General features: G+C 36.1%; 2 protein-coding genes across 2 annotated transcripts in view; one reads left to right on the top strand and one right to left on the bottom strand.

The window, feature by feature from the left end:
• The first annotated feature begins 470 nt into the window (after positions 1-470).
• LOC140153282 (choline/ethanolamine transporter flvcr2a-like) overlaps positions 471-14,417 on the top strand; it is a 124,085-nt gene continuing 110,138 nt past the window's right edge. The window contains exons 1-2 of the mRNA XM_072175986.1: positions 471-577; positions 864-983. Coding sequence (XP_072032087.1) covers positions 975-983 — 9 coding nt within the window. The 5' untranslated portion in view covers positions 471-577; positions 864-974. The remainder of the gene's footprint in view (positions 578-863; positions 984-14,417) is intronic.
• Positions 1,930-12,987, bottom strand: LOC140153284 (nuclear receptor subfamily 4 group A member 2-like). The gene is given in 12 exon segments (XM_072175988.1): positions 1,930-5,584; positions 5,587-5,706; positions 6,122-6,300; positions 6,697-6,899; positions 7,427-7,546; positions 7,549-7,580; positions 7,583-7,594; positions 7,930-8,059; positions 8,498-8,854; positions 8,856-9,655; positions 10,411-10,561; positions 12,389-12,987. Coding segments are annotated over 11 exon segments (2,199 nt in total). The 5' UTR covers positions 10,523-10,561; positions 12,389-12,987; the 3' UTR covers positions 1,930-5,450.

Raw genomic sequence — 14,417 nt, 5'->3', positions numbered from 1 at the left:
TATTCATGCTACTCTACGCTTGTAGTTGTTTTCAACATGTTCAATGGCGAGCACGACGACTTACGATTATCGGAATGGTCCCGGGGAATGGTCGTGGGTGTTGTTGACGAAGTGGCCTAGCAGGCTCGGTTTCAGCCTCATCGCTGATATGATTAGATTATTCTAAGAAAAATATATCCGTCGAACTTCAAACATTACTTAATAATGATATTGAAAAGTAAACGATTAAAAAACAAACAAAATGGACATACTTCGAAAGGGAAAAAAGGATATCCATCTCACATTATTGTAACAAACTCAACACATTGCAAAATGTCCGTGAATCGATGCATGTGTGACACAATAAATGTTCTTGAACATATTTTCACCTTATTGTTGCACATTGTTACTTATAATGGAATGGATTATTATTGTTATTCCAGAAAACGTTCCAGTTTGAGTTAAGTATTGAGAACCGTAAGATAGTCACAGGCAGCCCCGAAAGCACATGGATGAGAACATTGATTATCATATATGCTGTTGGTGATGGCAGGTTCAAGAGTGTCAGCATTATGTGCCACAATTATGGCAATACATGGTAAAACATTCTTCATTTTCGACATTTTTCTTCCTATAATGTTTTTAAAATTATCCATACTCTTTCTAATCGAATTGTTTAAAACAAAATGTTGTTTTAATAATAAAAGCGCTGTTTGTGTTTGTGCAAATTTTTACACGGCATGCATTATTCCCCACAGATCCTTCATCGATTTATCGCAAAATATTAAAATATTGTAACTGTTATATCAAATGAATCATTAAGGTAACTTTAACTTGAGATATTAATAGAAGTCTTTACTTATCCTCTTTTTTTTAAAATTCAGTAGTGCCTGAAAACTAAGCCTCTATAAATTCAATAGAAGGCAACAAAGTTGCCAATGCATCAGCTCTATAGCAGCTAAAGTGTGCAGCACCCACCCAGCACAAGTACCCGGATGGAGACGGTGAGTGGTTGATAATTTTACTGCCCTGGGAAATTAATTTATGGCGAGGATTTTCGCAGCGCATTACTATTGTAGGAGTGGCGTATAATGAATGAGAAACGTTGCATGTATTACTCTTGCAACCTTTATAAATAATTGATGGCGTACAGAAATAGCACGACAACTTGATGTTCAATATTCATCCATATATATATTAGGACACTTATGACGTAGGTACCTTAAAAAGATCTACGTCAATAAGATGATATTTATAGACTTGTGACGTCAAAACAGCGATTCTGGATACTATAGAGTGAAAAGAAATGGATGACGTCAAAACACCGAACAAGGGGCAAATGAATGACGTCACAGTGGTATGACGTCATTCGTGGTCTTTAACTAAATGTGTGCTGACGGTACTAGTTAACCATCTGAATTGTGTTACCTGCATGGAGCTCGTCCGATTCAAACTAATAATTCATTACATTAAAGGGCATCTGTGCGTCTGATGCACAGTAGGCGGATGTTCACTTATCTTTTATTAAGATTTTTCTTACGGTTACGGTCCAATTATAGCGTGCAACTTCCAAATCTTTTTAGTTTGCTTAATCTCTTATCTTCTGAAGTTGTTTCGGTTTTTATAGATATGGAAATGTATTATTTGAAGTGCCAAAGCTTATATTCGCTTGTGTTTGGTTTTTCGTGCAAGCTCTACACTCTTAAACAGATCTAGTGGAATTTGACTAGATTCGTGGTAAAATAAGAATTCACTAGGTTTCTAGTCAAATTTGACCAGAAATTGTGTCAAATTGACAAGATTTCTGGTCAAATTTGACTAGAAATGTAATGAAATCTTGTTTAATTTGGAATCTATAGTCATATTCGACGAGACCCTTTTAAGAGTGTAAGCATTTATATCTATACGTTTTAAGAAAAGAAACGCAAATGATAGTACACGACAAAAGTGTTTGATTTTTGTTTTATATATTTATTCAACTCTCTGGTGGACATCGATATAAAATTTGTATCACTCTGTTTTTTAACAACGAAAATATATAAGAAGGTAAGCTTGGCTTAAGGTTTACAAACGTCTGTAGTAGACATTACATAATCACGACTACATTGAGGTTTTAATACAAAAGAATGCAAATCATAATAAATAACATTTGTATCGCTTACAATAGGAAAATATATTCTCTTTTCATACATAATTTTACCTCGTGAAATACTTTTCAGACCCTCTTTCCCTCCGCCTTTCCAAAATAAAACGTTGAAATGATGTCCTCCATGTCAGTGTTGCGGAACAAAGACAATCGTTGTCAGGTTTTTTTTCAATCACTTATACAAATGGGGACAGTGTTTTTAAAATTAAAATTCGTTTTCTTCCAAACAAACCTGATTGTGGGCAGTTAAAAGTTGAAATAGTGCAAAAAACATTTTCCAATCTGAAGATTTAGGCTTCTCCAAATTATAAGAAAATAATATCACTATTAGGTAGAATACATTTTACTATCTGTTAGCGATACGTACATTGAACGTAGTCGTACATCGCATACAATATTCGATTGCAATTGGCAGTTTTATGTCAAAAGTGTAAAAACTCAAAAGTGGAAAATGTCACATAAACTGGCAGAGCCAAATCTATTCTAAAGCCTCCAATTTGCCTATTAGCAAGGTGACACATATTTCAGTATACGAGTGTCTGTTTCTAATTTCATGTAGTTTGTAATAAAATGAGTGTACGTAGACAAAAAAATCAATGTACCTGATAATAGTTCTGGTACAGAACGGAACATAAGATACAAATAATAATCTCAAAGTTACGACGAATACAGGGCGTTCCACATAGGTAACACTACATACTCAAATCGCCAATTTGTGTCAAAAAGTAATAAAACTAAACGTGGTAGAAATACTATCAGACTACTGAACTGTACACACGCATACTTGCTAGTCACAATTAAAAGAAGTTACTTTCAAAATAAAAAACCGAAAAAATATACGTTGCCATGTCAAAATTTGAAATTAAAACTCAGTGAAAAAAAAACCGGAAATCAAAAGTACACTTAAGTTTCAATGTATCCACAATCTAGCCCTACTAGGAGGGTTTGCTATACTCTAGTCTGTATGATTTACGAATTAAAATCTAACACTCAAATTGTTCATTCGCCATTGCCGTTGTATTATTTTGTAAAAAAAAAAATCACGTGTATGTAAGTAACACAATGGCAAATCAAAAAGGAAAACAAAAATGATGATTGTCTCTCTTTTTTAAAACATGTATAAATTTCCAGCGTGATTTTACGAAAGATAAAATCAATTGCAAAATAATAATTAAAATAAACATAAAAATGTGTCGACAACGACTATATTGAACTACAAAGTATGAAAGACTGTGATAAAGACATTGCACAAATTCAGCAGTGAAATACGTTCAAAATTGTAACAGAAATTCAAGAAAAACTGATGTGTTACAACAACATGAGAGAGTATCATGTCTTACAAATGCAGGTTTGTCTATACTTAATTGAAGACAGTCGAATTTTGGGCTTTCTATACAACTGTACAATAAGGGTTTGCATACACCGTCGATCTACATTTTGCAAGATAGTAAAACGTATTATCTGTTGTTGTTTGTAATAAAATCATCTACTCCATTAGGTTTTTGTTTTCGTATCAATGTCTAACTACCAATTCATGCCAACGTCGTCACTTAAGTGATCATAGTACCGTACCAAAATATGAAATTAAGAAATTAATCGATAAAAAACCAGCTAATAACGCTCATATCTATACAATATACGCTGAATGTTTCTCTTCAGCTTTGCCTTTTAAATAGCAGAATCTCAATTACTTCGAGGTTTTTCGATTTCAGTAGTATTTGTTGCTATATACCCAAATTTGTTTTTTTATAAAGCCACAGTCGGATTGACTGCAAGTTTAAACAGCATTTAGTATGCACAATAGGCACAACATACTTTTAAGTTATACATTAATATATCACATATGTACACTTTACACTGGGATATACAAAATGCCAATTTAAGGTTGGTTTACACGTTCTAGCACGAGACCACCAAAACTTACATAATACTTCAGTAAATAAAAATAACTCTTGATATATAACATCTCTCTGTATAAGTCTTCAAAATAAAAATCATCTATAAACATCAAAGCTGCTGGCACATAAAAGCTGCTGAAACACACAAATAAGGACATACAACTTCACAGTGTCACAATATCAAACAACGGGGCACCATATGTTTTGTAATGATTAGTGTTAAGTCTCTATTCTGATAATACTCTTTCCCTGCATATGCATCGATGACTTTTTACCATATTTACCATTTGAAGGCCACTCCGTTATGCTTAGAACGTTTCATTAATTCAGGTATAAATATAAGGTAAAATGTCAACGATGCAAAATCAAATATAATTTCTCTCTTATTTACAAAATCATTACAGTGGAATTGTTTCGTAATAAGTGCTCTAAAAGCTAAGTGAATTTTAGCGTTTCGTTAAATACATACAATACTGGTTTGTAATCACGTTTAAATCGTTTTAAATTAAGTGGATCATTCAAAAGTGAAATAGCAAGAAATTTACAACACTCATAATTATGGGATACCAATTGTACTTCACCACTCAACAACGGGCTAAACTCTACCACCAATAATTGCACAAGATCACGTTTCACGTACGAGTTGTAATAAGAGGGCAAGTTTAAATTTGGTTGCCAAATAAAATGCTGAATGATAATCATCTAAAAACGTCTAAGAACTGGCAAGAGGAAACATCAAAATTGTGACTGGACGGGCAGCATTTTATACATCTAGATACAATAGTGAACTGAAAGATACAAAGTTAGTTAAAATTTGTTGTTTTAAACACTTGCATACGGTTTTTGTAACTATACTGTGTAGTACGCTCAGGTGGTGTCAATTTAAGTACAGGTGCATGTGCGTATTACTATAATTATAGAATAATTTCTATCACAGAGTACAACATCAAATGTTCACATATAACACACACAAAATAAATAAAATTTACTATCATTTTTCATCGGGGATCATTATACATAGAGATTAAGGGCCAGAAATCGCAATTGGTTTCACTTGTGGCAGTAGTACTCCGTAAAATTGCAAATAAAACTCTACACAACTTCTTATATAAAAGAAAAAAATACAAATTTTCATCATGACAGTGACATTTAAAAGAACAGTTTCTGTAAAGTTTGAAAATCTTAAGCAGTAAGTTTGTACAGCTATTCCATTGTGATTGCAAATAGACAGTAAACCCGTAAACTGTAAAATAAGACCAACTTTACTATAACGTAAGTCAAAATATATAGCTTGTGTTTTTCATCATGACTATTATAGTAGGGAAAGGTATTTCTATTACACATCCGTGAGGAGAAATATGTACAGTGCCTAAAAGCCATAAGTATGTGTAAGATAATAGAATTAGCAAGTATAGTGTTATTTAAAATCAATAAGGCAGATTCGGTTGAAACATTTTATCAATAAGAGCAGGCGCCTGTACAGAGTCCTCTAATTTGAGGAAGTAAAGTCTTTGCAAGCCTTTCTTACTCAGCACTCTCAGCTCAGGGAGCTGTAGCAACACCGAGACAGGAAATTGGCCCTATTTGATGCCGGTGTATTGTAGGTCACATGGTCGTTCAAGCAGCCAATTATCTTGTTTTGTAGTTCGCTAACTTTAGCTGGTTCCTTGAGTCCATGTCTCTCTATTAGATACAAAAATACATAAAATATATACAATAAGTTTATATTTATTATCGCTTTATGCTTGATTTACGATTTTATGCGTTTCAGTATTTAAGTCCTTTGTCCACACGTGCCACTTATCAGTAAAGCAGAAGTATAGGAAGAAGAAGAAGGCACAATAAATATATTTCTGAGAAGTATTCTATTAAACAGAGGTACTCACTTAAAGGAGGCATAACTTAAAAATCAGAAGATATGAAATCTCATTTAAAAATCTCAAGATTTAAAATATGACCAAGTTTAGCACATTTGCTGAAAGGACAACAAAGGAATTTCTTGGAATGGATGGCATTTACTGTAATTTTATCAACAACTCTCCTGTCCTTGATATGATGTTCCTAAAAGCACACGAAGACTAATTGATTTGGTACATACCTGTGACAAGTACCAGGGCAGTAAGACAGGCAAACGATGAAATATCAACTTCTAACGATGTAAGAATTTTGGAAAAGGCGCGAATATCATCCAGCCATTCCCCAAAGCCACGTTCACATTGCCGTTGATGAAGTACGTTGCCGTTACAAAAGACCACATAGTTGTCGTTTGGATTTAACCTGCATTGATATTAAGAAAGAGAAATTGGAATTGTCAGGTTACTCGGTACATTATTAATGTATTAATTGTGTATTGCACATTTCGTGAAGAGTTCAGCAATATATCTTTACAAGAAAGAAATGCATTGTGCTGGATTTGGGTAGTCGGACGTAAGACCTTGTTGTTTCTTTATAAGAAGAAGTATTGTGAGATATATTTTTTACACACAAAGATGAACATTTCATTTAGATAATCACATGGTCGTCATGATATGATGTGCTCCATTCGAGTCTCCTTTCACAAACATCGTTTTCAAAGGGTTAAATACTCTCTTAGATTGGTTATTCTCTTGTCAATATAAAATACTGCCGGACTTGTTTGGTAAAGATGAGACGGATTATATCAAAGATACTCACCTATAACCCATTTTAAGTACAAACAATTCTAAGCACGATGATGCCAACAGCAGCTCTTGATCATCTTCGCAAAGGTCTGTGAAACCAGGAATCTTTTGGGCCCAAGCTTTGATCACCTCAATGGACGAAACGAAATTGTCATAGAACTGTTGCAGCTGTTCCTGGTCCGAAAGTGGACTGCTTGTTGCCTCCGGCATCCGGAACTGAAAGAAAAAGGCATATGATATGAATATCTTGGAGGTTGAAGGTTGAATTGAAGGTCAATAGAGAATGCTTTTAAATTGACCCGGTAAATTGGCTATACATCGGTGGCATTGCCTGAACAACCTATAATCTTATGTCTGGTTTATCAACCTCAATGAATTTTGAAACATGTTTGGGGAATTTGTTTCTTATGTAAAATGCTACTTGATCGAAAGTAAAACGTTGATGAAAGCGAAAAGTGCACCTTTGGAAGAATCTGTACCTTCAATTGGTTGTCATTTCGTGACTTGTTGATATCTGCATCATTTGGTCATCTCAAATGAGAGAGAACATCCTCGCGCACATTGTGGTCACCTTGATTTTCGAAATTGACCCTCAATTTGGCTGTGGGGTCATGTGCAAAAGCTAGTACCTTATTAACTGTGCACAATTTAATTTACATCCATTTTCCTACTACAGCTCTATAGACTTTTGGGTCGCCCTCTACGGAGGGGCTCTAATATTGTATTGTTTGGAAGATGCTTACCTGTTCATAGTTTAAATTAGCCTTTGCAGGTGAGGCGTCTACATGGGCTCTAACTAGTGCTGTAATGAGACTAACTGGCGGTGATGGAGGCGAAAGCTCTGAATGTGATGAGCGTTGTTGTTGGTTGGTAGTCTACCACGACGACCTTTCAACCCGCAGTGCGGACCACTATAATAAAAAGAAAGAAAAACAACCCACAACTCGTAAGCTTATCTTAATCAGCACTTCTTACTCTATCTATCTCTTGTAAATTACCTATTTTCTGACGAAACGGTTTCCCGCTTTGCTATTTTAACTGCTTAATCATATAGATCTGTTGAATACATGTTCCTTTAAAGATGTCTGGAAACCAACTTTTGTGTGCAGGAGAGAGAACAGCTTCCCAAAATAACATGAACATGGGGATCCTTTTGACGGTGTAATCCTGCAGATCTTTTGCCTAGGGACTAGGTTATTTGCAATTATTCTTAGTGATGCCTGATTGTTTAGTTTAAATGGCTTACCTTCTTTAACCATGCCGACTGCCAGGCACTTTTGATAACGGCAATACTGACATCTATTTCTGCGTCGCTTGTCTACCGTACAGTTCTTGTTGGCAAGACACACATATTTAGCATTCTTTTGTACTGTTCGCTGGAAAAACAAAACAAGAAACGGCTCTACGTTTTAAAGATCTTCATCATGTTCATCGGTAATAAGTATTGAAACAGGTGACATCAATGGCTTACTGGGTGAAATGTTCAGGGGGCAGTGACAAAATTGTTCAATCGTACAGAAGCACTCGCTCTCACAATGACTTCAGTGGGACAAAATCCATGCAAATTAAAAGCTAAAATGGCCCAACTTTCCTCTAATTGGTACGCAATTAATTGATATTCCTAATACATTTTGGTTTGCACGAAACATAATGTAATGTTAAGTCTAAACAATGTGATTTTGTGAAGATTTGGAAGTCAACCGAAATTGGTTTAAAGTAAAAACATATAGTTTTCCTTTCAGTACATGAACAAACACTTTGTACTTGATATGTATAGTTCATAAAAGTAAGCACATTCTTTTCTGTGGACTCACCTTAAAGAAACCTTTGCATCCTTCACATGTCCGCACTCCATAATGTTGACAGGCAGCACTGTCTCCACAAACGGCACATGTTCCTTCTTGGCTCATTGGGCGTTGTTGAGACGTCGAAGGGTTGGGATCAACTCCAGGTATTGATAATGAAGGTACTGGACTGGCCTTTCTTTGACCTGGCATCCCTCGCGCTGTAGGTGACATTCCACCAGTCGATGGGTTGATTGAAACGGGTGGGTAATTTGGTTTAATATCATGCAACGTATCGTACCCTGGGACGGGGCCATCCAAACATCTTTGTCCATGATGGGGCATACCTAGCTCGCCGCTCACGTGTGGCCCTCCACCCAACTCACTCCACTGTGTGACAGGAGGGTGTAGCTGCCTTGAATACCACGTGATTCAACGGGACTGTAGCTTCCATAGGACGAAGGTGGGGAGGTTCCTGAGGGTACTGTGCCGGTCCCATACTATACGATGTGTGTGAATCACTAGAAGCAATTGTGTACTGATAGTTAGTACCATGAGGCTGTTGTGCTGATGTGTAGACTGGTGTACTGACTGAAATGCGGGGGTTATATTTTGGAGTGTACTGATGGTAATTGTCCGATTCACTGGCACTGAATCCAGCAGATGTTACAGGTATTGTGTTCCCTTTAAAAAGTGTACTTTGGGAAGAGTCCGACAACAAAGGAAAGTCCATATCATCCCCTAAAGTTGTCAATGAGTAATCGGTTGCTTGGTGTCCAGCTGCTGCTGGATTGTCGTAAGGATCTGGTCTTTCTAGATGTAAGCTCTGAATGTTCCTTCCGTACGTTTCTTGGAAACTAGGTAATCCACCCACGGCACCATAACCTCCAGCAAAAGGCTCTGTTGGTGCTAAACCAGCTGGCATAACCTCAATTTTTCCAATATATGATGGCATATTATGTTGAAGACTTGTACGCACAGCTTGAGGTGACTGTTGTTGAGACGAGGGTGGGGGAGGAGGTCGTGTTAATGGGTTTTGGGGTGTTGGTGTATCTGCTAGGCTACTCGTGTGACTTCCAGCAGGACTTGCAAGACTTTGGGTCCCTGAATCTGGTACTCCTGGAGATGTGGTGCCGGGCTGTTGCAATCCACACGTGCAAGGACTTTCCGCACTCGGATCTGCTGAATCTATAGAAAATAAGCAAAAACTGAGTTAAGTGCTATGTAAAATTTACATTTTTGTTACTTCGATATGATACATTTATACAAACGCACAAGCACTACACGCGCCATACAAACACAGACAAACACATTATAAAGACACTATTTCAATTACAGCTCGCAACCACGTGTTCAGAAATTATACATGAAATACACGGCAATGCAATGGTAATTATGGGTTCACTACAAGAGGCGAAAGAGGAAAGGTAGATTTGGAAAATTATGTGTCTCTGCATGGGTATCACAAACATGCAACATGCCCATGTGGCAGTGTGTATTTCGTGAACACGCATTCAAAATATACCAAGACAAAAAAGTAAAATTCAAATAAAAGTAACACTTTTGCTATTAGATTACCAGTTTATCAGACTAACGCTTCAAATGCAAAACATTATTGAACACGAGGAAAGTGTTTGAGATAATTCTAGTTGAGGGTTTGAAGTGTTAGCGTCACAAAAGGTAATGTAAATCACTCTTATACACATCGCGAAATCAAGCAAATGCAGTTCCGAAACGCTGGAGTTGCCGTTACAAACTTTGACTGTTATTAACAATTCTAAAATAAGACCAATATTCCCGAAGCGAAAAGTGATCGCCATGTTGTCAACATTTCAAAGCAGCATTTTGTGCAAAATTGTCCTATCAATATTATTGATTGTTGAAGTAGATTAACAAGTGATTTACACTATCTGACATGATATGATTATTGTGTGGTCATGCACCTTGGAGGTAGTCAAAGATGTCCGGCAAATCCAGGCTAAAATGCGAGGAGGTTGAGTAGCTACTTGAGGACGGACCTGTCAGCGAGTAGTTGGCCGCCGTTCCCACCAGCATCATGCTCAAAGAAGAATCTTGTGAAACGCCGGGCGCCGTCTGTATGAAGGGGAAACACATCCAAATGAAGTGGTCAATATATAATTAATCGATCATCAATGGAGTCAGCGGTCATGAAGCAATACACTATACCAACTTCTACTACACTTTATTGCAATTGCTGTTATGCAATATGTCATGCAATATAAACTAATCCAACATAAAGCACTGTATTGTACCCTTGAAGCAAATACTGGTAGTGACAGCCTATCACTAGAAGTTGCAACAGTCTTATGTTAAAAATCCATGCTATGTGTCTCAGTACAAAGTATCCCTACCCTAGAGGTTTTAACCAATGAAAACGAAGTACCGGTGCGATAAATTTCATAGAAGTTGGTAATTCAAAATCAGATAATACATGACTAGTTTGAGCCATGGGTAATTATCCTTGTGCTGTAATGAAGAAATAGTGTAAGAAACGACATTGTTGACTGATATCAAGAATAACGCATTTCAATTTTTTTTTTTAATTTAAAGAAATTTGTGACTTGAAAGTTCCTGAAAATTGAAGCTGGAGCATTTTACGCAGGTTTGACAACTGTTGAAGTAGATAAACAAATACGAAACATTTCAAAATCAGATTAATGGTGAAATAAACTAATGCTGCAATTGGCGCATTTGCAGTGCACAATATCTATCTACTTGTAAAGTATCAAATAAGGTACAAAAATCAAGATTATTACGCAAGTAAAATTGAAAATTTTAAATTTACTCGATATTAAGTCAAAAATGTTATTTCATTTTGAAATAAGTTGATTACCACACTGAATAAACGTGAGTAATAACGCCTCGGCGGCGATACAGGAGCTTCTGTAAAAGCAATCACTCAGTGAAAGCAGGCAGCTACTTTTAATATCGGAATTGTACGTCTATACTACGTAATAGAGTCTATAGACGTCATTCGAGGGCTCCAGGGTTAGCTCGGATGACGTCAATCTAGCGCCGCATTTAGTAAGTACAAATACAACACTGCAGAAATAGCTCAGCTCGATCAGCTGCCCTGGCCTCCGCTTAATATTGTCGCTTCGGCTGCTGCATAATGCCAATATGCATAATATATCTATGATGGCGACTGAAGGCGCGCATACCTTCATGGCAGGATTGTTTCAGTAATCAAAATTATCTAGGTCATATTGGGTACCATTTTTGCAGTGGTTAAAAAGTAAATGTGTAAATTAAACCGTCTGTATTTTCGCGTATTTTATTTGATGTGTCAAGTACCGATATTTGGTCATTTTGAAGCAAATTAGTTTTGTTTCATTCAATGCCCCAGTAATTGGTTAAGATTTTTTACTAATAATTTATGGAATGATTGCTTTCTAAACGAATAAATTTTCAAGGACAAATCCTGATTTTAATTTACATCAATAATTAAGTAAATTTTAAAATACAATTTTAGTGCTAAAATAATACTTGGTGAAAATGTTAAATACGACTACCATTACTATGTGTGATTCAGCTGTATTATGATAACGCACGCAAATGGTAAATGAACTAACTTGTCTTAAGGGAGGCGTGCTTGTAGCGAAGTAATGCAAACTTTTAATTGATGATAACATCTCTCTAATCATATAGATTATCAGATGTTTACATCCTTGACGGAATTTTCCAAGCATTTTACTGAATTTACAAATTTTTGTGCATGAAACGCGAAATCGTTAAATATTCCGATATAACAATGTACAGTTTGGAACCTATTTAAGATAGCTAATTCCTATCGAGTTGATATAATGTGAGCTATGTTGCCGATTGTAACAGCTGATTTTCTTAAAGTAATTTAACATTATGCATCAAGCCACTTGCAAATGTTTTAGAAGAGACACTTACCCTAGCGCCTGGCAGCTTCCGGGTCCACTTTTGCAAATTAATTCCAAGATGGATCGGACAAGAAGTTACTCCGTGCCGATCAAAACAATATTCACTTCGCGTTATTTGGATGATATCCCAAGAGGAAGTTAGGTGCATAAAACAGCCCTGTGTGTAGCTCTCTCTTCTTTTGATTTTTAGTCCAGCTTTTGTAAAACAACGCCGATAAAAATCCGTGGAGTTATAATATAAAACACGGTTAGATGCTGAATGAGAGGCAGGTCCGTCATGAGCCGTCAGCCCGGCCGAGCTAGCGCGCGAGTAAATCTTAGTAAGGCCAGCACGCTAGCTCACTCTGCATGATGTGTGTTAGAATCATTTCAATGAACCCATAGTATATGTGTATATCAGTGCGCGATAGATAGATACCCAGCTAACTTGCTCACGTCATACAGGCGTCATGCATTCCAAAATGATTTTGCAGCAGCCAATAAGCGCGGGCTTGTTAATTGGTTTCACCATGGTTGGTGAGCATGCGAGCAGCGTCAAAGGCAGAATTCATCGATGTGACGTCATACTGAGCTGAACTAAATCGCTTAATTTATGCAGCAGCAGAGGACAATTTGCGAGTCGCTTTAGCATATGATTTACATACATTTCATATAAACGTCAATACGACAGAACAACCAATCAGAAAACGAGTTGCCTGAATGACCCGATTACCCGTAGACTTCAAAGGCTTACGTACCGGCATAATCCCAGCCCGTTTGAGATATTTTTAGCGACAGATTCGCTGCTACGATAAATTATGAGAGGCTTTCTTAAACGTTTTTTTCCGTCCAATGCGATCTACCCCTGATGGGGCTCTTGATGACTTACCTGAGGACTGATGATATTGAATGTGTCTTTTACATGGGTTCTGATGGACAGATTGTGGCTACAATTTAGAAGTGTTTTTAATTTAATTTTGGCAAGCATATATAAAATATATATTTTGTGTATATTGTAGTTTTAATTTTTACTATGGATTAGAATTTTGTGAATACCATTTTAAACTATCCAATACTAGTATATCAAGGTCACTATATTATAGTATAACTGCTTGACATACGTTTAATTTAAATACTGTACATGAATAAATTTGACGTAGTAGTGATGATATGGGAGTATCGTTTATAGTTAGAACGTTTTGGTTTTATGAAAATGTCGCAAATGATTATTAATTATTATTATTATTAGTGTTATTATTATTGTTATTATTAGTATTATTATTATTACAATTACCGGTATTAAAATAATAATTATTATTGTTGTTATTGTTGTTATTGTTATTATTATTTTGTTTTATTATCATTAATAATATTTCTTCTTCTCTTTTTGTAATTTATTAACCATTACAATTGGGATTGCATAACGCGACCTTGAGAATTATGCTAGTTGAAGTATGTCGTTGCTAGAAATTTATATAATTTTTGCTCGATAGTTTTAACTAACATTTCATGGTAAACATAAGTAGTTAAAAAATAGTATTGGGGCAGCCACGCATGCATACGACTTGAAGGTGACCAGGGCACCTTTGTTCACGAATTGTCTGGGAGCCCGAGTGATAACAACGGACACCTTTATGATTTATGCAATAATATATCACTATCACTATATTGTATATTTGACGAATATTCCATTTAATAACCTACAGGTCATAGCTGCTTTGCTTTTCATTCAACTACGAAAAGTGTTTTGTTGTTGTTGTGCTGCAAGTATTTTTAAAAACCAAGCAAAACGCTACCGTTATATGAAGGAAGAAAAGACACCAAATTACACATGGGTCCACTTTTACTTTTTCTCAACGATTTCCTTTAAACTGTTCGCAACCAAAGTATTCCCTATATGACTTGAAATGTTTTTTGGAGTGGCACATGGAAATTCTCAAAAGAGATTATTGAAAACTACATTTTGAGGAGTTGGTGCAAGAAATTGTAACTGACATGTTGGGCGAAAATGGGTTATTAAAGGGTCGGTCACCCACCTTTGCACAGTATTTATGTGGGGC

Source organism: Amphiura filiformis, chromosome 5 (assembly GCF_039555335.1).
Source record: "Amphiura filiformis chromosome 5, Afil_fr2py, whole genome shotgun sequence".
Lineage (NCBI taxonomy): Eukaryota > Metazoa > Echinodermata > Ophiuroidea > Amphilepidida > Amphiuridae > Amphiura > Amphiura filiformis.
This window is presented reverse-complemented; position numbering and strand designations above follow the sequence as displayed.